The sequence below is a fragment of the Solanum dulcamara genome, chromosome 9 (genome assembly GCF_947179165.1).
Source record: "Solanum dulcamara chromosome 9, daSolDulc1.2, whole genome shotgun sequence".
NCBI classification, from domain to species: Eukaryota; Viridiplantae; Streptophyta; class Magnoliopsida; order Solanales; family Solanaceae; genus Solanum; species Solanum dulcamara.
Window position 1 is genome coordinate 1,877,544 of NC_077245.1, and position 25,524 is coordinate 1,903,067.

General features: G+C 32.1%; 1 protein-coding gene across 1 annotated transcript; it reads right to left on the minus strand.

Annotated features, from left to right (window-relative positions):
• Nucleotides 1-716: 716 nt before the first annotated feature.
• Nucleotides 717-2,066, minus strand: LOC129904667 (B-box zinc finger protein 21). The gene is made up of 3 exons (XM_055980243.1): nt 1,881-2,066; nt 1,350-1,760; nt 717-1,257 (listed from the first exon to the last, which is right to left on the minus strand). The coding sequence occupies exons 1-3, from the start codon at nt 2,064-2,066 to the stop codon at nt 958-960; spliced, it is 897 nt and encodes a 298-aa protein (XP_055836218.1). The 3' UTR covers nt 717-957.
• Between the last annotated feature and the right edge of the window lie 23,458 nt (nt 2,067-25,524).

The following is a 25,524-nucleotide window of genomic DNA, read 5'->3' on the forward strand; positions in this document are numbered from 1 at the left end:
GAATTTCAAGATATAAAGTCCCTACATGGCTGCCAGTATAATAATATATCCATTAAAATTTGCCACTCTGGCCTTCTTATCTGATAAGTGATAACAATCTTGTTTGCACTACTCTGTCACCTATTGTTGGTATTATTCTCAGACCAAAAGGGATAACTAAAAGTTCTTTAATTGCTTTGCTTAACTGTTACTTCTTTGATTCATATATAGAATTTCATGAATGTCCTATATGAAATAGTGGAGATCGTATTTGTAGTCCATTTAGGCTTTTCAAGTGAGATCGATAAAACATAACACATGAAATCAGGATTTTTGTAGCTTATAACTGATCATAAGAGACTATTTTTTCTTTGAAATACAACATGTCATGTGATTGTGTCGTACGAATTCATAAATCTTGAGTTTTATGGGATTCAAGAAATATAAAATACAGGCATTGACATAATACATAAATACACTTAAATAATTTAACCTCGGCTGAAAAGTAAGCATTTCAAACTTTAAGAGAGCATTTCTAGACACATCAACTTGATCTCAACTATCAATTAACTATTACAATTCATCCTTATTGTGTCTTGTGGACAGTCAACGCTGATGTGTACGTGAATTTTAGAGGTGCTAGATAATCATTTTGTAAGATGAGTGTTCAACTGATATAATAGAAATGAACTGAAATATTTAGATGTGCATATTTAAAATTAGTCCTTACTCGCCAGTTGAGGCCAAATTTGAGCATGTTTATGTATTTTGCCTAAGAGATATTTACAAAGCAAAAGAGGCCCTTGCACCAGCACAATAATTCCAAGAACACAACAAAATAAAGTTGTATTAATTGGGCATAAAAGAAGAGATGGGGTGTTCTTGTTTTCATTGTTTTTTACAAGAAAAGGCAAAAAAAGAAAAAAAAAGAAAAAAAAATCAAACTAGGGAATTAAAGAAAAAGATGATTGGATCCAACTACCAAAGAGTTCTTGATCTTTTGAAGGAAATGGAAGATGGGATGATTTGTGGAACTGCAAAAGAATTGTCATCTCTCCACTTTCTACTGGGCTTGTTGCTTGTAACTTCCTTTGTGTTCTTGTATTCAATTTGTCCACCAAAGTTTATATTTTGTGGAAAATTTTGGTTCTGATTCTTCTTCTGAGTAGGAGTTGGAGGTGCTTGAGGGACCCAAATACCTATACTTTCTGGTGAGAATGAATTCATAGTGCTCTCAATTTCAGTATCCCAAATTGGGAATACATCATTATCACCAATCTACAATAAAAGAAGAAGACAGATCAGACAATTGCATTTTATAATCAATTGACAATAAAAATAAAAGATGAAAATGAGCACAAAATGCAAACCTTACAGAAACCATTGGTAGGAATTGTAGAGGAATTCAGAAATTCTTCAACATGCCATCCAGGTAACATCTCTAAGTACTCTGATATACTACTTGTGTAACTAGTTTCCCCAATATTAGCTGCCACTGACACTTGTTGAGAATCAGAAACAGAAACAGGCAAAGGCAAAGGCTTTTTTGTGTAAATTTGAGACTTGTTGAGATTTGTAACAGAATCTTGATTTGTAGTAGATGAAGTTGCTGATGGAGATTCTGATGAAGAGTAAAGTGAAGAATTTGCTGAAATTTTAACACCAGTTAGTAGAAATCTATTATGCTTCTGTGTATGTTCATTAACTTTGTGTATTGAAACATCACACTCTCTACATAGAATTGCCCTGTCTTGTTGACAAAACAAAAAAGCCCTCCTTTCCTGTAATTAAACGCCAAAAAAAAAAATTAAAAAAATCCCCTGATCAAGAATCAAAAAAATCAATCAAGAAACTACAGAACAAGTTCTAAATTTAAATTCTGAATCCGCTTCTGAATTTACCTGACAAATATCGCAAACAGTTATTTGTTTAGGTGAAGGTTGAATAAGAGAGAAACGTTGATGTTTGCCAGCAAGTTTATTGGCATGATGAACACGATGGTCACAAGAATCACAAAGGGCAGCTTCATCAGCAACACAAAAAACAGAGGCCTCGTTATTGTTACACACATCACACTGGATCTTCATTAGATATGATTTAATTAGAGATCAAGATTCAAAAATTGAATAAGAAGAGAATAGAGAAAAGTTCAGAAATTGAGAGATTTTAAGAGAGGAAAGATTGTGGGGTGCGTTGAAAATTGATAAAGAGATAGAGAAGAATGGTGGTGGGATTATTTTATTTTATTATATTTTATTAGTATATTATATAGTACTATAATTAGAAATGATGAATTTCTAATTCTTGAATGTGAAATTTTACGCCATAGAAAAATTGGGCTCAGGTGCGTCAACAATAGAAAGGTTGATTTTGTTTTATCAAAGTGTGAACTCTTTTTCCTCCTCTGTATATTCAAACTATGTGTACTCCAAATTTGCAATATTCAACTACTTTTTTTTTTAGATGTTCAATATTTATATTAATTTTTTTTTTACATAAGATTCAAAATTAAAATCTCTAAATATTGAATACAAATTATAATATTCAGTAGTCAAATTTACTATATTCAATTCTCAATATATTTTAAAAGATAGAGTATCGATTAGTTCTCTCGATATTTACGTTATTTCATTTTATGTAGCATTATTTTTTTGTTGATTCGTAAAAAACAAAAAAAACGTTTTTGTATTTTAAAAAAATTAAATATTAAACTTTCTATTTTACCTTTTATATATCCAAATAAAGCTCGCGACTTTCTTTGACTTCCGTATCATGTGGAGTACATTGTGATTGAAAAGAGTTAAAATCGCATTTTAATTTTATTCTGATTAAGATACGAGATGAGGAATATTACCTTGATATTTATATAAGTTATATGATAAAAAATAATATTTTTTGATAATATTAGGGGTGTGCAAAAATTGAAACCGATCAATAAATCGAATCGAAAAAATGTTATTAGTTAATTGTTATTGATTTATTGGGTTAATGAGTTTTTAATAGTACCTTACTAGTTACTATTTTTTCTCATTAACCTTTAATTTACATTATTATCCTGATTCTTTAATTTGTGTTGTACTTGTATACTTCTTTTCATGTTAGTTATTATTATTTCTATTTTATGAGCATTATGTAAAGTTATATTATTGTTCTGTCGCGCCAGATTATTGTAGAAATCATATATTTTTTTATGAGTATTTTATTATTGATTAAACCGAAGATCAAATCGTTAAGAACCACTAACTGATAAACCAAAAAATCGATAAGAAATATCTTATTGATTTAGTATATTTAAAAATTGAAAATGATAAATCGAATCGAACCAACCGATACACAGCCTAATACGAGTGACAGTCTTCGGTCCCTCCACTATGTGTAAACAATTCTAAATTTGCTTGAGATTTGTAGCCAAACAGTAGTTACCAATAATTATGATTTATGACATCTAATCCTCTAAGTAAAAGTAATTTCTTTAATTAGCTAGTAGATTCTTTGGCTAAAACGTTGCTTAATCTTAGCCACTGAGCTAATGGTTTTTGTTGCAGCACAGTTACAAGCATAAACTATATAATTAATTAATTAATTAATTTCCATTATGAGTCATTCTAGAAAAGTAAATGTCGGGGTGTTTTGATACAATTGAACACCCTTTTTCAATGCACTTGCTATCACTTTTAATTTGGTACTTTCGACTTTAGCGTTGACGAAAAAGTATAATATAAATAAATATTACAAAATAATTTTATTATTGATTTCTATTATATATTATGTGAAAAACATATGTTAATAAAGTTAGGTGAAATATATATATAAATGATATTGCGTGATGTATGGATAAGTTTGGCACCAACAGCAAATCACTATTAAAACATCACGTTTTTCCATTGAAAAAAATTATTAATGTTTTCTGATAGAAAAATTAAGAAGCTTTTCACTATTTTATCAAGATCTGTTTTTTATCACGCATTTTTTTAATAAATTAATTTGATAAGAAATAGATGAAAAATTATATTTTATAACACAAATCTTTTAATTAATTCGAGTAAAAAAATAAATACTATTTCTAATCGTAAACACAATAACAACATACCAATGGTATACACTTAAATTTAAAGTTGAATTGTCAATCCTCACCAACATATACGCACTCTATTCCTTTTATCCTTAACTAAGGGTGTCGAGTTCGAACTCCGAACATGGAGAAAATACCGTTGGGAGCGCCACTTCAAATGGGCTCTGTCAGTGTGCGATTTGAATTTAGTTAGGATTTTCATGTGGACTCAGAATCATCGAGTGAAAAATAAAAAAAATATATATGCATTTAAACTTTTTTTTTCTTCTTATAACTATCTAGAGATTGATAGTTTGACTGGGCTTTTACTAAACTAATTTAACAGCGTAACTTGTCGGTGAGTTGAAGATGAAGTGTGTTAAAGAGTGGAAAACACGCGATTAATATGAAATATTATTAATAGAACTGATTTTTCATACTTTTAGTAGAAAAGTTATATTTCTTACGTTTAGAAACTTATTTTTTCTAAAAGAAATTATCAATTCAACATGATTTTTTATTTTTTTTTTAGTATTGAACACACCATATGTGTGAAATTGAAAACATATTTTAAAGAACTAAGGAGCAATTTCACTATTTCAATGAAGGAAAAAAATAGCAAATCAATAACTCGTGTAATAAAGTAGGGAAGAAGAAGAAAAACACCATTAGAATTTTGTCCACTTTTTAGTGGTGTTTCTCTTCTTTCAATTTTTTATTACACAAGTTTTTAAATTTGTAGCTGAACAATAATCTTTTTTTAATGACATCTTCCCCATCTTGCTATATATTCCTCAAATAATATTAAGAACTTACAACATGTAGCACCATGTGGATCCTTGCTTATTGCTTCCTAGTAATGGGGTAAAATAATATACTTTTTATAAATGAGGTGATTATGTCATGCATGACATATTCAACGGCAAATATTAGTAGGATCCTTTCGTGTTATATCTTTCAATTATTTATATTTTGTTAATCACTATACTAAGTAGAATTATTATTATTATTTGGCTTGTAATTGGTTTTTACACCTGGTAGGGTACAACGTTGTTCCTCCCCTTCAGTACACATACAGTTCAATGGTCCATTTTAAAAAAAAAATTATTTAAGGATAATAAATCATAAAATATATTAGTTATGAAAAAAATTATATATTATCTTATACAAAAATTAATTAGTTATGATAAATTAAATTATTCACGTATCTAATAGCTCTTTATGTTAATTTTTGCTTAGTAAAATTTAATTATTATTATTTTAAGAATAATTAAGTTAGACTAAATTAAATTTAAATATCCAAAAATATGCAACGAAAGCAATGAATCAATTTCGATAAATTAATCTAATTTTCAACATGCTTCCATCCACCATCAACCATAATCAATTCAAGCTTGAAGGGCTTGTGGAGTCAAAATATTTCTTTAAGTGTAAGAAACAGCTGTGGTTTAGGAACAATTGGCCAATAAGTCAATTAATTAAGGAGATAACGCAAGAAACCTTTTTTTATATTATATTAATCACAATTATTATAGTAGTAAATATAAAATGCAAAAGATGGCACAACTCACACAAAAAGACAAATAACACTTTTTCCGTCCAAAGATTGAGCTAGATTCTTCCCTACTTTTATGTGAAATTAATAAATAATACATAATGGGCACTACAATATAGAGGAAGAGATGCGTAATAAATCGTGAAATGTCGGCATTTATTTTCAACTATTTTTTTTTTTGAAAATCTAACAAAAGTCGATTACTTTTTTAATAAAAAGGATATTGACCAAAGATAGATGTTGTTGAATAAAGTTTTCACGAAAAAAATAAAAAAGAGACTAACAACAACAATAGTCCAGTGAAATTCCACAACGTGAGGTATGGGAGGGTAAAGTGTATGCAGACCTTACTCCTACCAAGGTATAACCAAGGTAGGACGGCTGTTTCTGAAAGACCCTTGACTCCATAAAAACATAAAAAGAGGTCAGATAAGGCTAAGAAATTCAAAGCGATATAGGAAGGCAAATAACGAAAGCATCACAGATAAAATAGAGTAATCAAAGTACAAAAAGTAATAAATAATAATAGAAATTAGAGCACAAAAAATTATAAATCGCTAATGCGCCTACTAATAAGGAAGAATAACAAGTCTATATACTAGCCTTCTACCCTAATGTGGGTCCTGCACACTCTCCTATCTAAAGTCATGTCATCGGTAAGCTATAACTGTGTCATGTCCTGCCTAATCACCTCTCCCCAATATTTCTTCGACCTACCCCTACCTCTTCTGAAACCATCCATGGCTAACCTCTCACACCTCCACACTAGGGCATCTGTGTCTCTCCTCTTCACATGTCCAAACCATCTCTGTGTAATAATTGATATGAAAGGATCGACACACTAATAGTTTGGGTATGGGTTCCATGAGAGAACCACTGTGTGGCTATCATATGTAAATTAATCTTGACTATATGTGTGATGATAGAGAAACAGACTTGATGAATATTTGAGCATGCCCACTTTGTGTAATAATTGATATGAAAGGACCGAAGGTCCAAGTGTTGCCATGTTAATAGTTCTAATTGAGAATTACACGGTGAACTATATATTGCTCTTAAAATTGTAAATTAGTAGTGTGCTTCTATAAATATGCATGTTTTTGTTATGTTATGGTTACTAGATGCATCTGTATCGTAGATGTGAGACTGTGGTAAACAAGCGAAGAACAATTGATGTGTGGTTTAATAAAATTAGTGACTTAGAATCAGATATTAATGGTGTCCTGTTGGTATATGTGAAAAGAGGGATTGAGGGAGAAGTCAGAGTTACTGTCTCCGGCCAGGCCGCTCTGGCGGGAGGAATCCCACTGTGGCGAGGCCACCAGAGCGGGATAGGTCCCGCCACAGCGGGCCAGTACGGTTAAGAGAAAAGTCTTGGTTCGCTTAAATGTTTATTTCTGCCAAGTGAGATGTTAATTATTCTAGGGCCAAGTGTTGGTGTGAAAACTAAAGGTAATAAATTTGTTGGACAGAGTTGTAGTGGCCCGTAGTTTGGAAACTCCTTTATGTGATAGAAGGATTAGGTCTTGATTTATATTAGAGTTGGCAGCAGACCAACTATAAGGGATAAGAGTTAGGCTTGAACGAATTTAATGAGGATATCGAGAATAGTAAGAGTTGAGCATAAAGGTTTGGTGATAGCCAATTCAAGTTTCCCAAAGAAGGAGGACTACTTGGTAACCTTCCGTAGTTCAGTGGCTAAGACTCAGATAGATTTTTTTATTCATTAGGAAGGATGATAAAGGTCTGTGCAAAAACTGTAAGGTCATTCTGATTGACAATCTTACTACCTGACATAAGCTCTTGGTGATGAATTTAGGGATCAAGATGACGAAGAAGAAGAGGGTCGGGGATGACCGACCTAGGATCAGATGGGGAAGTTTGACCACGGCTAGTGCCCTGAAGATAGGAGAGAAATTGAAGGATATGGGGGTCTGGGATAGTAATGGGGATGCGAACAATATGTGGGATAGGACGTCTAGTTATATTAGGGTTGTAGCAAGGAAAGTGTTGGGAGTCTCGACAGGTAGTCATAGTCGGCATCGAGGGGACTGGTGGTGGAATGGAGAAGTGCAAAGGAAGGTGAAAGAAAAGAAGATGGCGTATGCGAAGTTGATAGAAAGCAAGGATGAGGTGGAGCAGTCGACGAATAGGGAACTTTATAAGATAGGGAAGAAGGAAGCGAAGTCGGCGGTTTCGAAGGCAAAAACGGCAGCATTTGAACGCCTTTATGCTGAACTAGAAGAGAAAGGTGGGTATAGGAAATTGATCAGGCTAGCCAGGACGTGGGAGAGAAGGGATCGCAATGTGGATCAAGTGAAGTGCATTAAAGATGAGTATGGAAAAGTATTGGTAGAGGAGATACTCATTAAATAGAGATATCAGTCATACTTCCATAAACTCTTGAATGAAGAAGGGGACAGAGAGATTATGTTGGGAGATTTGGAACATACAGAGAGGCGTAACAATTTTGGGTGTTGCAGGAGTATTACGGTCGAGGAGGTTAAGGGTGTTGTTCGTAGAATGCGCTAGAGAAGAGCGACCAAACTTGATGAGATTCCTGGGGAATTTTGGAAGAGCACGAGCTCGGTAGATTTAGAGTGGCTGACTAGGTTATTTAATATCATCTTTAAGACGGCAACGATGCTCGAAAAATAGAGGTCGAGCATAATGATCCCTTTATATAAAAACAAGAGGGATATCCAAAGTTGCAACAACTATAAAGGTATCAAGCTTTTAAGCGATACTATGAAAGTGTGGGAAAGAGTGGTGGAGATGAGGGTGAGGAGAGGCGTGTCTATTTCAGAGAATTAGTTCAGATATATGCCGGGACGCTCAACTACAAAAGCCATCTATCTTATGAGGAGACTGGTGGAGCAGTATTGGAAGAGGAGGATAGACTTGCATATGGTATTCATCGACCTAGAAAAGACTTACGATAAAGTCCACGAAAGATACTATGGAGATGTTTAGAAGCTAAAAGTGTACCTGCAACATATATTGTGATGATCAAGGACATGTATGACGGTGCCAAAACCAGGGTAAGGACAGTAGGAGGGGACTCAGAGAACTTCTCAGTTGGGATGGGGTTGCATCAAGGATCAACTCTTAGTCTATTTTTATTTGCCTTGGTGATGGATGGATTGACCCAACAAATTCAAGGTGGGGTGCCATGGTGTATTCTTTTCGCGGACGACATATCCTTATCGATGAGACTCATATCGGAGTTAATGCTAAGCTGGAGGATTAGAGACATACCTTGGAGTCTAAAAGATTTAAGCTGAGTAGGACCAACACAGAGTACTTAAAGTGCAAGTTCAGTGAGACACCTCAGGAGGTTGGCGCGGAAGTTAGTCTTGGTGAATAGGCCATCCAAAAAAAAGTAGTTTCAAGTACCTTGGGTCTATCATGCAAGGCAGCAGCGAGATTGACGATGATGTCACACATATTATTGGGGCAGGGTGGATGAAATGGAGGCTCGCTTCCAATGTGCTATGTGACAAGAAGGTGCCTCCACAACTTAAGGGCAAGTTCTATAAAGTGGTGGTTAGACCGACTATATTATATGGGGCTGAGTGTTGGTCAGTTAAGGTATTTCATGTTCAAAAAATGAAAGTTGCTGAAATAAGAATGTTGAGATAGATGTGTGGGTATACTAGGAGTGACAGGATTAGAAATGAGGCTATTTGGGATAAGGTAGGAGTGGCCTTGGTTGAAGACAAGATGCGGGAAATGCGACTGAGATGGTTTGGGTATTTGAAGAGGAGAGACACAGATGCCCCAATGCGGATGTGTGATAGGTTGGCCATGGATGGTTTCAGAAGAGGTAGGGGTAGGATTGAAGAAATATTGAGGAGAGGTGATTAGATAGGACATGGCACAGTTACAGCTTACTGAGGACACGACCTTAGATAGAAGGGTGTGGAGGACCCATATTAGGGTAGAAGATTAGTACGTAGTCTCGTTATTCTTCCTTATTAGTAGGCGCATTAGCGCACTAGAATTTCTTTTGCTCTGATTTCTATTATTATTTATTACTTTCTGTACTTTGATTACTCTATTTTATTTGTGTCGCTTTTGTTATTTGTTTTTCCATATTGCTTTGAACTTCTTAGCCTTATCTAACCTCTTTTTATGCTTTTATTGAGCCGAGGGTCTTTAGAAAACAGCCGTTCTACCTTGGTAGGAGTAAGGTCTGCATACACTTTACCTCTTCAGACCCCATGTTGTGGAATTTCACTGGATTGTTATTATTATTGGTGCGCATAAAAGTTCGGCGGTGTATTTCTTAAGAGCATATTTTTTTTCTTATTGATTTCCTTATATTATGCGGTGGGTATCGGGTTGACTGATGATGCCTATCAGTACGTGTTGTTTGTACAGATACTACTCTTGCTATGCTACTTGGCTTAATCTGGTTGCAGGGTCAGTGATGTTTCTTAGGTGAAGACGAAAATGATTCTCCGATAGCTTCCACTTTTCCTTTCTTATGGTTGGAGCTATGTGATTACTTTATTTATACTCTGTATCTTTAGAAGTTCTGGTATCTTTTAGACTAGTATCATTTACAGTGTTTTCACTACTCTTTTTGGCTAGTAATGGCTTTTTAGTCACATTTCTGCATGTATTGTTTAAGGGTTCTCCTATCTAGGTGTTAGAATAGGTGTCCGCATGGCCCAATGGATTGGGTCGTGACAGTGATCCAAGCCCCCATTTCACAACACACTCCAATCCAAGGACATATTAAAATATACCCTTCACGCCAACTTCGATTCTAGAAATCTTACTCGTCCGAATGCGATTCCGCAAAATCATAAATAGTTTGTTTCGTCTTGGCTATCACTCTATCTAATCAAAATAGAGATTTGAGCTACCATTATTCACATGATCATTCTAGAATTTACCTGACTCAGAATTCAACCAAATTTGGTATAGGCTAAATTTTTTAGAAGTTACTAACCGAAGTATTTTGGTTCGAAATCCTTCTCCATTGACCTATTCCTAACGACGGAGAAAGATTGTTACATTTACATTCGTTTTCAGGTAATATCTTTAGAAAAATAAATCTCAACAAAAGTTTATTTATTTTATAGCAATACATAACAAAATTCATATTTCTCTATAACTAAGACAATATTCTTAATCGAAGATTAATGGTATTCTAATTACCTAGGGGTTTATTGGGAAATTTAGAACCCAATCTGAACGTTTAAGGTTGAAATTCAATAATCCTAAAAAGCCATTACTGACTGACAATAGCTAAATATTATGATTTTTATTACAGATTTCTATCAGAGTTCATTTAAAGATGCAACGGGATTAACTAAAAATATTATAGTGCGTAGTAAGTACTGTGTGTACAGGATAAGAGTCTGCAACACTCTTTCCATTTCCAAGAAATTACAGTAAGCCTGACTTTCTTAGAAGGAAAATAAAGCTTATCAAATCCTAATTTCAGCTGCATCAGTAAATTCATATTTTGGTTTCCCATTATATTTAACCCCCTTGTCTTTCGCTCTAAACTTGTCTTGTCTTGTGAATTGTTAGATTATTATCAATTGGATCTATTATATTCCTTTATTTTTTGTGTATCCCTCCTATCATGTATTTACTTGTTCATAATTGTATAAGGGTTTAAATTGTATAATTAGAAAAATAATGCATAATGTATGTATTAATTTTGTATATTATTAACATTTCGTTTGATATATTTTTTTCAATCTACTTTATTTGATATGTAAAAATAATGCTAAGTAGAGTGTATTAGTAATACTTGAATGTGTTCCAACCATTGTGACTCTAGCTCTCCTATTATGAGCCTGAACAAACCTAATTCACTGCCAAAAATGAAAAAAATACTAATTTAATTGATAATAACCATATGATTAATAAAAATATTTAAAAATAATATATAATTATTACTTACTATATGTCTGATAGCCTCATTACTTTCCCGGTCAGTTACTCAAAAATGTAGTATTATAAAATTGATCGAGGAAAAACACCAAATCTCATCTGCCGCAGCTACATTTTCTGGATATCTCATTTCCATCATTATAAACCGCATTGTTTCCCCCGTAACTGCCATAGAGTGAGAACTCCATACGTCAAATGTTGTCGAAACTGTCTGAGTCTATAAATTAAAAACATAGTGAAATAATAAAAATAATCAATGAAATATGGATATATACAATAATAAAAATAGATCATACCATACAAAAATTCATACATCCACTCCAAAAATAAGAATATGGAGATTCAATACTGACAATTGATTCCATAAAGACACCTGCACTTCTTCGAAAATTACCACAAGCATACAATTTACTATGTCTTGGGGTGGATCAAAGTTTCGAGAGATGCGTTTTGTAAAACAAAGGACCGCCAATAAAAGAGAAACTCCCGATATACAAAAAAAGGGACAGCTGTTGACATCCAATTTTGACTATTCACAACGCAGATTAGCTATCGAGTTTCTTTGAATTCGAACATTTTAAAATAATTATCTTTTATAAAAAACAAAAATATTTTCATATTAATCTTAACTTTTTTAATCTTTTTATAAATTTTAGTATAATATACATATTTCTATATAACAATATATTTGATTAATATTTATGTCGTTATTCAAAATCACCTCAAAATATTTTATTTTTTACTAAATACAATGTTAGTTAGGTTAGTTTAATTATAGTTTCCATTTTTGAAAATTTTAGTTTTTTCTAAAAAAAAAAATAAAAAAATTTCAAACTCACATATCGAAAATTATATGAAAATTTTAAGTTTTTGGAGTCTATATAAAGGCTCATCTTCTTATTAAGAAGGGAAGGAAGAGGGAGGATCTTTAAGCACCCCAAAATTAGAAAATTTTCTTAACTTGGCTAGGATTTTGGACTCTTGTCCCCTTGTGAAAATTTCTAGCTTTCAATCTATATTCTTATAACATCGAACCCACGAAGGTTCGAGTCTAAATTTTTGTTTAAATTTTTAATCTTTTTTTTTGTAGATTGGAGTTCAACCAAGCTCTTGAATGGTGATAAAGTTGTCTTCCGCTCATCGACTCCTCTTTTCTAAAATTGATTTTTTTCTCTAAAAAGTTGGAATTAATTTTAAACCGTCTATTTTTAACATAACAACGACACCTGCACATCTTTGAAAGAGGACCTCCCGATATACTATTTGAGAGTACTGCACAGACCTTTGCTTTACAAAGAAGTCTTGACAAAACTTCGACTAACCAAGTATAAATTGTGCGATACTTGCAATAATCCAAACCCTATCTTCCAATGAATAATGTTTTAATGTTTGGCAAGTAATAAAGATGATGTAAAATATGCAGCTTTGATTTGGTGCCGCAAGAATCGGAGGATGATCCTACACCTGAATCAGTTCTCTTCTTCCTTGCATGGGCATGTGGTTAATCAAATTATATTAGACATCACCCATTGTTACTACAATAATTCCAATAGATGTAAACACTACCCCTATAGCCATGTCCATCTTTTCTTTGAGGGTTGTAGGGAATTGACCTCTTGTAGTTACAATAGTTTCCCCAATTATATTGATTAGAAAGAGAAATATTAGAAGAATGTTGTGTGTCCTAACTTTGGTTAATATTGCAACTCAGACAGAACCAAATAGAGCCACCACACCAAGTGGAATAACCAGGTAAGACCAATGGAAGTCAAGCGCTATAGTATTGAGATCTGCAAATGAAATAAAAATAAAAAGATATTTATATTGAACTGAGTGCAGAAAGTGAAAGAGCTCTTCTGAGGGAAAAATTCACTGTAAAACTGAGATCGCCACTCAAATATATCCAACCTGAATCCAGGTAACATGGGACTGAAAATTCTCATATATACACACGCAAGGATATCTCCTAAAAGGGAAGGAAAAATGAAACAATCCAGGATGTTTGTAACCTTGACTCAAATGCATGAACACACACAGATCAACAATATAAGATCAACAATAGGTTCTCATCCATGAACCTAATGTTAACCTTATGCACGGAATCCGTAAATATGCAAACTATATTGTATAATCCTAGTTTTCGTACATGATTAATTAGGCATTCCTCATGAAATAATTGACTAAGTTCTGTTCCACACTACTTCAGTTCAAGATTCCCTTGAATATCTGCACTTAGAGTACTGAAAATTTCTCCTCTGACTCGGTTTTATTTGACTGCTTTCCTTTTTATAATAAACATTTGAAAGATATTTTCACTCAACCCCTTCAGGTTTGTTCTTTTTATATTTTGGGCTTGTATAACAAAAGTTTTTGGCGTAAATATTTTATACGTATTATTTTTTATATTGACCAGTACAAAAGTTTTTCTTCTCTAATCTTGTCTTGTCTTGTGAATTGTTAGATTATTATCAACTGGATCTATTATATTCCTTTATTTTTTGTGTATCCCTCCTATCATGTATTTACTTGTTCATAATTGTATAAGGGTTTAAATTGTATAATTAGAAAAATAATGCATAATGTATGTATTAATTTTGTATATTATTAACATTTCGTTTGATATATTTTTTTCAATCTACTTTATTTGATATATAAAAATAATGCTAAGTAGAGTGTATTAGTAATACTTGAATGTGTTCCAACCACTGTGACTCTAGCTCTCCTATTATGAGCCTGAACAAACCTAATTCACTGCCAAAAATGAAAAAAATACTAATTTAATTGATAATAACCATATGATTAATAAAAATATTTAAAAATAATATATAATTGTTACTTACTATATGTCTGATAGCCTCATTACTTTCCCGGTCAGTTACTCAAAAATATAGTATTATAAAATTGATCGAGGAAAAACACCAAATCTCATCTGCCGCAGCTATATTTTCTGGATATCTCATTTCCATCATTATAAACCGCATTGTTTCCCCCGTAACTGCCGTAGAGTGAGAACTCCATACGTCAAATGTTGTCAAAACTGTCTGAGTCTATAAATTAAAAACATAGTGAAATAATAAAAATAATCAATGAAATATGGATATATACAATAATAAAAATAGATCATACCATACAAAAATTCATAAATCCACTCCAAAAATCAGAATATAGAGATTCAATACTGACAATTGATTCCATAACGACACCTGCACTTCTTCAAAAATTACCACAAGCATACAATTTACTATGTCTTGGGGTGGATCAAAGTTTCGAGAGATGCGTTTTGTAAAACAAAGGACCGCCAATAAAAGAGAAACTCCCGATATACAAAAAAAGGGACAGCTGTTGACATCCAATTTTGACTATTCACAACGCAGATTAGCTATCGAGTTTCTTTGAATTCGAACATTTTAAAATAATTATCTTTTATAAAAAACAAAAATATTTTCATATTAATCTTAACTTTTTTAATCTTTTTATAAATTTTGAAAAAAAAATATAGATTGAAGTCGAAATTTAGGCTAAGAACAATATTCTTATAACATCGAACCCACGAAGGTTCGAGTCTAAATTTTTGTTTAAATTTTTAATCTTTTTTTTTTGTAGATTGAAGTTCAATCAATCTCTTGAATGGTGATGAAGTTGTCTTCTGCTCATCGGCTCCTCTTTTCTAAAATTGATTTTTTTTTCTAAAAAGTTGGAATTAATTTTAAACCGTCTATTTTTGACATAACAACGACACCTGCACTTCTTTGAAAATTACCACAAGCATACAACTTACTATGTCTTGGGGTGGATCAAATTTTCGAGAGATGCGTTTTGTAAAACAAAGGACCGCCAATAGAAGAGGAACTCCCGATATACTATTTGAGAGTACTGCACAGACCTTTGCTTTACAAAAAAGTCTTGACAAAACTTCGACTAACCAAGTATAAATTGTGCGATACTTGCAATAATCCGAACCCTATCTTCCAATGAATAATGTTTTAATGTTTGGCAAGTAATAAAGATGATGTAAAATATGCAGCTTTGATTTGGTGCCGCAAGAATCGGGGGATGATCCTACACCTGAATCAGTTCTCTTCTTCCTTGCATGGGCATGTGGTTAATCAAATTATATTAGACATCACCCATTGTTACTACAATAATTCTAATAGATGTAAACACTACCCCTATAGCCATGTCCATCTTTTCTTTGAGGGTTGTAGGGAATTGACCTCTTGTAGTTACAATAGTTTCCCCAATTATATTGATTAGAAAGAGAAATATTAGAAGAATGTTGTGTGTCCTAACTTTGGTTAATATTGCAATCCAGACAGAACCAAATAGAGCCACCACACCAAGTGGAATAACCAGGTAAGACCAATGGAAGTCAAGCGCTATAGTATTGAGATCTGCAAATGAAATAAAAATAAAAAGATATTTATATTGAACTGAGTGCAGAAAGTGAAAGAGCTCTTCTGAGGGAAAAATTCACTGTAAAACTGAGATCGCCACTCAAATATATCCAACCTGAATCCAGGTAACATGGGACTGAAAATTCTCATATATACACACGCAAGGATATCTCCTAAAAGGGAAGGAAAAATGAAACAATCCAGGATGTTTGTAACCTTGACTCAAATGCATGAACACACACAGATCAACAATATAAGATCAACAATAGGTTCTCATCCATGAACCTAATGTTAACCTTATGCACGGAATCCGTAAATATGCAAACTATATTGTATAATCCTAGTTTTCGTACATGATTAATTAGGCATTCCTCATGAAATAATTGACTAAGTTCTGTTCCACACTACTTCAGTTCAAGATTCCCTTGAATATCTGCACTTAGAGTACTGAAAATTTCTCCTCTGACTCGGTTTTATTTGACTGCTTTCCTTTTTATAATAAACATTTGAAAGATATTTTCACTCAACCCCTTCAGGTTTGTTCTTTTTATATTTTGGGCTTGTATAACAAAAGTTTTTGGCGTAAATATTTTATACGTATTATTTTTTATATTGACCAGTACAAAAGTTTTTCTTCTCTAATCTTGTCTTGTCTTGTGAATTGTTAGATTATTATCAACTGGATCTATTATATTCCTTTATTTTTTGTGTATCCCTCCTATCATGTATTTACTTGTTCATAATTGTATAAGGGTTTAAATTGTATAATTAGAAAAATAATGCATAATGTATGTATTAATTTTGTATATTATTAACATTTCGTTTGATATATTTTTTTCAATCTACTTTATTTGATATATAAAAATAATGCTAAGTAGAGTGTATTAGTAATACTTGAATGTGTTCCAACCACTGTGACTCTAGCTCTCCTATTATGAGCCTGAACAAACCTAATTCACTGCCAAAAATGAAAAAAATACTAATTTAATTGATAATAACCATATGATTAATAAAAATATTTAAAAATAATATATAATTGTTACTTACTATATGTCTGATAGCCTCATTACTTTCCCGGTCAGTTACTCAAAAATATAGTATTATAAAATTGATCGAGGAAAAACACCAAATCTCATCTGCCGCAGCTATATTTTCTGGATATCTCATTTCCATCATTATAAACCGCATTGTTTCCCCCGTAACTGCCGTAGAGTGAGAACTCCATACGTCAAATGTTGTCAAAACTGTCTGAGTCTATAAATTAAAAACATAGTGAAATAATAAAAATAATCAATGAAATATGGATATATACAATAATAAAAATAGATCATACCATACAAAAATTCATAAATCCACTCCAAAAATCAGAATATAGAGATTCAATACTGACAATTGATTCCATAACGACACCTGCACTTCTTCAAAAATTACCACAAGCATACAATTTACTATGTCTTGGGGTGGATCAAAGTTTCGAGAGATGCGTTTTGTAAAACAAAGGACCGCCAATAAAAGAGAAACTCCCGATATACAAAAAAAGGGACAGCTGTTGACATCCAATTTTGACTATTCACAACGCAGATTAGCTATCGAGTTTCTTTGAATTCGAACATTTTAAAATAATTATCTTTTATAAAAAACAAAAATATTTTCATATTAATCTTAACTTTTTTAATCTTTTTATAAATTTTGAAAAAAAAATATAGATTGAAGTCGAAATTTAGGCTAAGAACAATATTCTTATAACATCGAACCCACGAAGGTTCGAGTCTAAATTTTTGTTTAAATTTTTAATCTTTTTTTTTTGTAGATTGAAGTTCAATCAATCTCTTGAATGGTGATGAAGTTGTCTTCTGCTCATCGGCTCCTCTTTTCTAAAATTGATTTTTTTTTCTAAAAAGTTGGAATTAATTTTAAACCGTCTATTTTTGACATAACAACGACACCTGCACTTCTTTGAAAATTACCACAAGCATACAACTTACTATGTCTTGGGGTGGATCAAATTTTCGAGAGATGCGTTTTGTAAAACAAAGGACCGCCAATAGAAGAGGAACTCCCGATATACTATTTGAGAGTACTGCACAGACCTTTGCTTTACAAAAAAGTCTTGACAAAACTTCGACTAACCAAGTATAAATTGTGCGATACTTGCAATAATCCGAACCCTATCTTCCAATGAATAATGTTTTAATGTTTGGCAAGTAATAAAGATGATGTAAAATATGCAGCTTTGATTTGGTGCCGCAAGAATCGGGGGATGATCCTACACCTGAATCAGTTCTCTTCTTCCTTGCATGGGCATGTGGTTAATCAAATTATATTAGACATCACCCATTGTTACTACAATAATTCTAATAGATGTAAACACTACCCCTATAGCCATGTCCATCTTTTCTTTGAGGGTTGTAGGGAATTGACCTCTTGTAGTTACAATAGTTTCCCCAATTATATTGATTAGAAAGAGAAATATTAGAAGAATGTTGTGTGTCCTAACTTTGGTTAATATTGCAATCCAGACAGAACCAAATAGAGCCACCACACCAAGTGGAATAACCAGGTAAGACCAATGGAAGTCAAGCGCTATAGTATTGAGATCTGCAAATGAAATAAAAATAAAAAGATATTTATATTGAACTGAGTGCAGAAAGTGAAAGAGCTCTTCTGAGGGAAAAATTCACTGTAAAACTGAGATCGCCACTCAAATATATCCAACCTGAATCCAGGTAACATGGGACTGAAAATTCTCATATATACACACGCAAGGATATCTCCTAAAAGGGAAGGAAAAATGAAACAATCCAGGATGTTTGTAACCTTGACTCAAATGCATGAACACACACAGATCAACAATATAAGATCAACAATAGGTTCTCATCCATGAACCTAATGTTAACCTTATGCACGGAATCCGTAAATATGCAAACTATATTGTATAATCCTAGTTTTCGTACATGATTAATTAGGCATTCCTCATGAAATAATTGACTAAGTTCTGTTCCACACTACTTCAGTTCAAGATTCCCTTGAATATCTGCACTTAGAGTACTGAAAATTTCTCCTCTGACTCGGTTTTATTTGACTGCTTTCCTTTTTATAATAAACATTTGAAAGATATTTTCACTCAACCCCTTCAGGTTTGTTCTTTTTATATTTTGGGCTTGTATAACAAAAGTTTTTGGCGTAAATATTTTATACGTATTATTTTTTATATTGACCAGTACAAAAGTTTTTCTTCTCTAATCTTGTCTTGTCTTGTGAATTGTTAGATTATTATCAACTGGATCTATTATATTCCTTTATTTTTTGTGTATCCCTCCTATCATGTATTTACTTGTTCATAATTGTATAAGGGTTTAAATTGTATAATTAGAAAAATAATGCATAATGTATGTATTAATTTTGTATATTATTAACATTTCGTTTGATATATTTTTTTCAATCTACTTTATTTGATATATAAAAATAATGCTAAGTAGAGTGTATTAGTAATACTTGAATGTGTTCCAACCACTGTGACTCTAGCTCTCCTATTATGAGCCTGAACAAACCTAATTCACTGCCAAAAATGAAAAAAATACTAATTTAATTGATAATAACCATATGATTAATAAAAATATTTAAAAATAATATATAATTGTTACTTACTATATGTCTGATAGCCTCATTACTTTCCCGGTCAGTTACTCAAAAATATAGTATTATAAAATTGATCGAGGAAAAACACCAAATCTCATCTGCCGCAGCTATATTTTCTGGATATCTCATTTCCATCATTATAAACCGCATTGTTTCCCCCGTAACTGCCGTAGAGTGAGAACTCCATACGTCAAATGTTGTCAAAACTGTCTGAGTCTATAAATTAAAAACATAGTGAAATAATAAAAATAATCAATGAAATATGGATATATACAATAATAAAAATAGATCATACCATACAAAAATTCATAAATCCACTCCAAAAATCAGAATATAGAGATTCAATACTGACAATTGATTCCATAACGACACCTGCACTTCTTCAAAAATTACCACAAGCATACAATTTACTATGTCTTGGGGTGGATCAAAGTTTCGAGAGATGCGTTTTGTAAAACAAAGGACCGCCAATAAAAGAGAAACTCCCGATATACAAAAAAAGGGACAGCTGTTGACATCCAATTTTGACTATTCACAACGCAGATTAGCTATCGAGTTTCTTTGAATTCGAACATTTTAAAATAATTATCTTTTATAAAAAACAAAAATATTTTCATATTAATCTTAACTTTTTTAATCTTTTTATAAATTTTGAAAAAAAAATATAGATTGAAGTCGAAATTTAGGCTAAGAACAATATTCTTATAACATCGAACCCACGAAGGTTCGAGTCTAAATTTTTGTTTAAATTTTTAATCTTTTTTTTTTGTAGATTGAAGTTCAATCAATCTCTTGAATGGTGATGAAGTTGTCTTCTGCTCATCGGCTCCTCTTTTCTAAAATTGATTTTTTTTTCTAAAAAGTTGGAATTAATTTTAAACCGTCTATTTTTGACATAACAACGACACCTGCACTTCTTTGAAAATTACCACAAGCATACAACTTACTATGTCTTGGGGTGGATCAAATTTTCGAGAGATGCGTTTTGTAAAACAAAGGACCGCCAATAGAAGAGGAACTCCCGATATACTATTTGAGAGTACTGCACAGACCTTTGCTTTACAAAAAAGTCTTGACAAAACTTCGACTAACCAAGTATAAATTGTGCGATACTTGCAATAATCCGAACCCTATCTTCCAATGAATAATGTTTTAATGTTTGGCAAGTAATAAAGATGATGTAAAATATGCAGCTTTGATTTGGTGCCGCAAGAATCGGGGGATGATCCTACACCTGAATCAGTTCTCTTCTTCCTTGCATGGGCATGTGGTTAATCAAATTATATTAGACATCACCCATTGTTACTACAATAATTCTAATAGATGTAAACACTACCCCTATAGCCATGTCCATCTTTTCTTTGAGGGTTGTAGGGAATTGACCTCTTGTAGTTACAATAGTTTCCCCAATTATATTGATTAGAAAGAGAAATATTAGAAGAATGTTGTGTGTCCTAACTTTGGTTAATATTGCAATCCAGACAGAACCAAATAGAGCCACCACACCAAGTGGAATAACCAGGTAAGACCAATGGAAGTCAAGCGCTATAGTATTGAGATCTGCAAATGAAATAAAAATAAAAAGATATTTATATTGAACTGAGTGCAGAAAGTGAAAGAGCTCTTCTGAGGGAAAAATTCACTGTAAAACTGAGATCGCCACTCAAATATATCCAACCTGAATCCAGGTAACATGGGACTGAAAATTCTCATATATACACACGCAAGGATATCTCCTAAAAGGGAAGGAAAAATGAAACAATCCAGGATGTTTGTAACCTTGACTCAAATGCATGAACACACACAGATCAACAATATAAGATCAACAATAGGTTCTCATCCATGAACCTAATGTTAACCTTATGCACGGAATCCGTAAATATGCAAACTATATTGTATAATCCTAGTTTTCGTACATGATTAATTAGGCATTCCTCATGAAATAATTGACTAAGTTCTGTTCCACACTACTTCAGTTCAAGATTCCCTTGAATATCTGCACTTAGAGTACTGAAAATTTCTCCTCTGACTCGGTTTTATTTGACTGCTTTCCTTTTTATAATAAACATTTGAAAGATATTTTCACTCAACCCCTTCAGGTTTGTTCTTTTTATATTTTGGGCTTGTATAACAAAAGTTTTTGGCGTAAATATTTTATACGTATTATTTTTTATATTGACCAGTACAAAAGTTTTTCTTCTCTAATCTTGTCTTGTCTTGTGAATTGTTAGATTATTATCAACTGGATCTATTATATTCCTTTATTTTTTGTGTATCCCTCCTATCATGTATTTACTTGTTCATAATTGTATAAGGGTTTAAATTGTATAATTAGAAAAATAATGCATAATGTATGTATTAATTTTGTATATTATTAACATTTCGTTTGATATATTTTTTTCAATCTACTTTATTTGATATATAAAAATAATGCTAAGTAGAGTGTATTAGTAATACTTGAATGTGTTCCAACCACTGTGACTCTAGCTCTCCTATTATGAGCCTGAACAAACCTAATTCACTGCCAAAAATGAAAAAAATACTAATTTAATTGATAATAACCATATAATTAATAAAAATATTTAAAAATAATATATAATTGTTACTTACTATATGTCTGATAGCCTCATTACTTTCCCGGTCAGTTACTCAAAAATATAGTATTATAAAATTGATCGAGGAAAAACACCAAATCTCATCTGCCGCAGCTATATTTTCTGGATATCTCATTTCCATCATTATAAACCGCATTGTTTCCCCCGTAACTGCCGTAGAGTGAGAACTCCATACGTCAAATGTTGTCAAAACTGTCTGAGTCTATAAATTAAAAACATAGTGAAATAATAAAAATAATCAATGAAATATGGATATATACAATAATAAAAATAGATCATACCATACAAAAATTCATAAATCCACTCCAAAAATCAGAATATAGAGATTCAATACTGACAATTGATTCCATAACGACACCTGCACTTCTTCAAAAATTACCACAAGCATACAATTTACTATGTCTTGGGGTGGATCAAAGTTTCGAGAGATGCGTTTTGTAAAACAAAGGACCGCCAATAAAAGAGAAACTCCCGATATACAAAAAAAGGGACAGCTGTTGACATCCAATTTTGACTATTCACAACGCAGATTAGCTATCGAGTTTCTTTGAATTCGAACATTTTAAAATAATTATCTTTTATAAAAAACAAAAATATTTTCATATTAATCTTAACTTTTTTAATCTTTTTATAAATTTTGAAAAAAAAATATAGATTGAAGTCGAAATTTAGGCTAAGAACAATATTCTTATAACATCGAACCCACGAAGGTTCGAGTCTAAATTTTTGTTTAAATTTTTAATCTTTTTTTTTTGTAGATTGAAGTTCAATCAATCTCTTGAATGGTGATGAAGTTGTCTTCTGCTCATCGGCTCCTCTTTTCTAAAATTGATTTTTTTTTCTAAAAAGTTGGAATTAATTTTAAACCGTCTATTTTTGACATAACAACGACACCTGCACTTCTTTGAAAATTACCACAAGCATACAACTTACTATGTCTTGGGGTGGATCAAATTTTCGAGAGATGCGTTTTGTAAAACAAAGGACCGCCAATAGAAGAGGAACTCCCGATATACTATTTGAGAGTACTGCACAGACCTTTGCTTTACAAAAAAGTCTTGACAAAACTTCGACTAACCAAGTATAAATTGTGCGATACTTGCAATAATCCGAACCCTATCTTCCAATGAATAATGTTTTAATGTTTGGCAAGTAATAAAGATGATGTAAAATATGCAGCTTTGATTTGGTGCCGCAAGAATCGGGGGATGATCCTACACCTGAATCAGTTCTCTTCTTCCTTGCATGGGCATGTGGTTAATCAAATTATATTAGACATCACCCATTGTTACTACAATAATTCTAATAGATGTAAACACTACCCCTATAGCCATGTCCATCTTTTCTTTGAGGGTTGTAGGGAATTGACCTCTTGTAGTTACAATAGTTTCCCCAATTATATTGATTAGAAAGAGAAATATTAGAAGAATGTTGTGTGTCCTAACTTTGGTTAATATTGCAATCCAGACAGAACCAAATAGAGCCACCACACCAAGTGGAATAACCAGGTAAGACCAATGGAAGTCAAGCGCTATAGTATTGAGATCTGCAAATGAAATAAAAATAAAAAGATATTTATATTGAACTGAGTGCAGAAAGTGAAAGAGCTCTTCTGAGGGAAAAATTCACTGTAAAACTGAGATCGCCACTCAAATATATCCAACTTGAATCCAGGTAACATGGGACTGAAAATTCTCATATATACACACGCAAGGATATCTCCTAAAAGGGAAGGAAAAATGAAACAATCCAGGATGTTTGTAACCTTGACTCAAATGCATGAACACACACAGATCAACAATATAAGATCAACAATAGGTTCTCATCCATGAACCTAATGTTAACCTTATGCACGGAATCCGTAAATATGCAAACTATATTGTATAATCCTAGTTTTCGTACATGATTAATTAGGCATTCCTCATGAAATAATTGCCCCTAAACTGAAGACAAAACCTTTCCCACTACTGACTAGCTGTCCCTTAGGTAAATGTAACTTGACATTCATTGTAAATATGGAACATTCTTCTTTTCAATTATTTTTTTTAGAAAATAAAAATATAATAATTGAGTGGTACAAACAACCAAAAGATTCTGTAGAAACTTAAGCTATTTTTTATAACACAAGTGTGACAACCATATGAAACTTAAAGTTTTTTCATGTGCTTGCTTTATTATATTGCAGCTAGACAAAGAAAATTCAAGCAGAAAGATTCCAAGACAACAATAAACCCACTGTACTAGTGTAAGAGAATAATATTCATTAGAAGAACCTGTGGTCTGGAGATTAGCTAATGTGAGAGACTTGAGGAGCAATACTTATGACCTGCAAATCTAGTTGTCAATTTAGAAAAAGTTGTAAAATCACTTAACAGCATAGGAAGAATGAATTAAATACCATAATTGATTAACCCCTGTTCTTGGTTTTTCCTAATTAGTACCCATTATTGATCATGTGGACAATTAATTTTTTCAGAGATATTTGTTTAAAATAACAAATAGCTTTCTAGTAAAATAAACTAACTCGTCCACTATTTGATAAATCACAAGCAACACACTAACTTCTATTCTACACCACTTCAGTTCAAGATTCAAAAAAGTTACAATAATCAACTTAGACTTAAAAGATAATAATGAGATCATCTCCTCTGACTCAGTTTTATTTGACTGCTCTCCTTTTTATAATAAACAGTTAAAAGATATTTTCACTCAAGTCCTTTAGGTTTGTTCTTTTTACATTTTGGGCTTGTATAACAAAAGTTTTTGGCGCAAATATTTTATACGTATTATTTTGGATACTGACCAGTAAAATACTATATTTGAATAGATTGTATGGTTTGCTATTTTTTAATAATCGAAGAGTAATGGTATTCTAATTACCTAAGGGTTTATTAGGAAATTTAGAACCCAATCTGAAGTTTAAGTTTGAAATTCAATACTCCTAAAAAGCCATTACTGACTGACAATAGCTAAATATTATGATTTTTATTAAAGATTTCTATCAGAATTAATTTAAAGATGCAACGGAATTAACTAAAAATATTATAGTGCGTAGTAAGTACTGTGTGTACATGATAAGAGCCTGTCTTTTTTAGAAGGAAAATAAAGCTGACCAAATCTTAATTTCAGCTGCATCAGTAAATTAATATTTTGGTTTTTCCATTATATTTAACCCCTTGTCTTCTTCTCTAATCTTGTCTTGTCTTGTGAATTGTTAGATTATTATTAACTGGATCTATTATACTCCTTTACTTTTTGTGTATCCCTCCTATCATGTATTTACTTGTTCCTAATTGTATAAGGGGTTTAAATTCTATAATTAGAAAAATAATGCATAATGTATGTATAAATTTTGTATATTATTAACATTTGTTT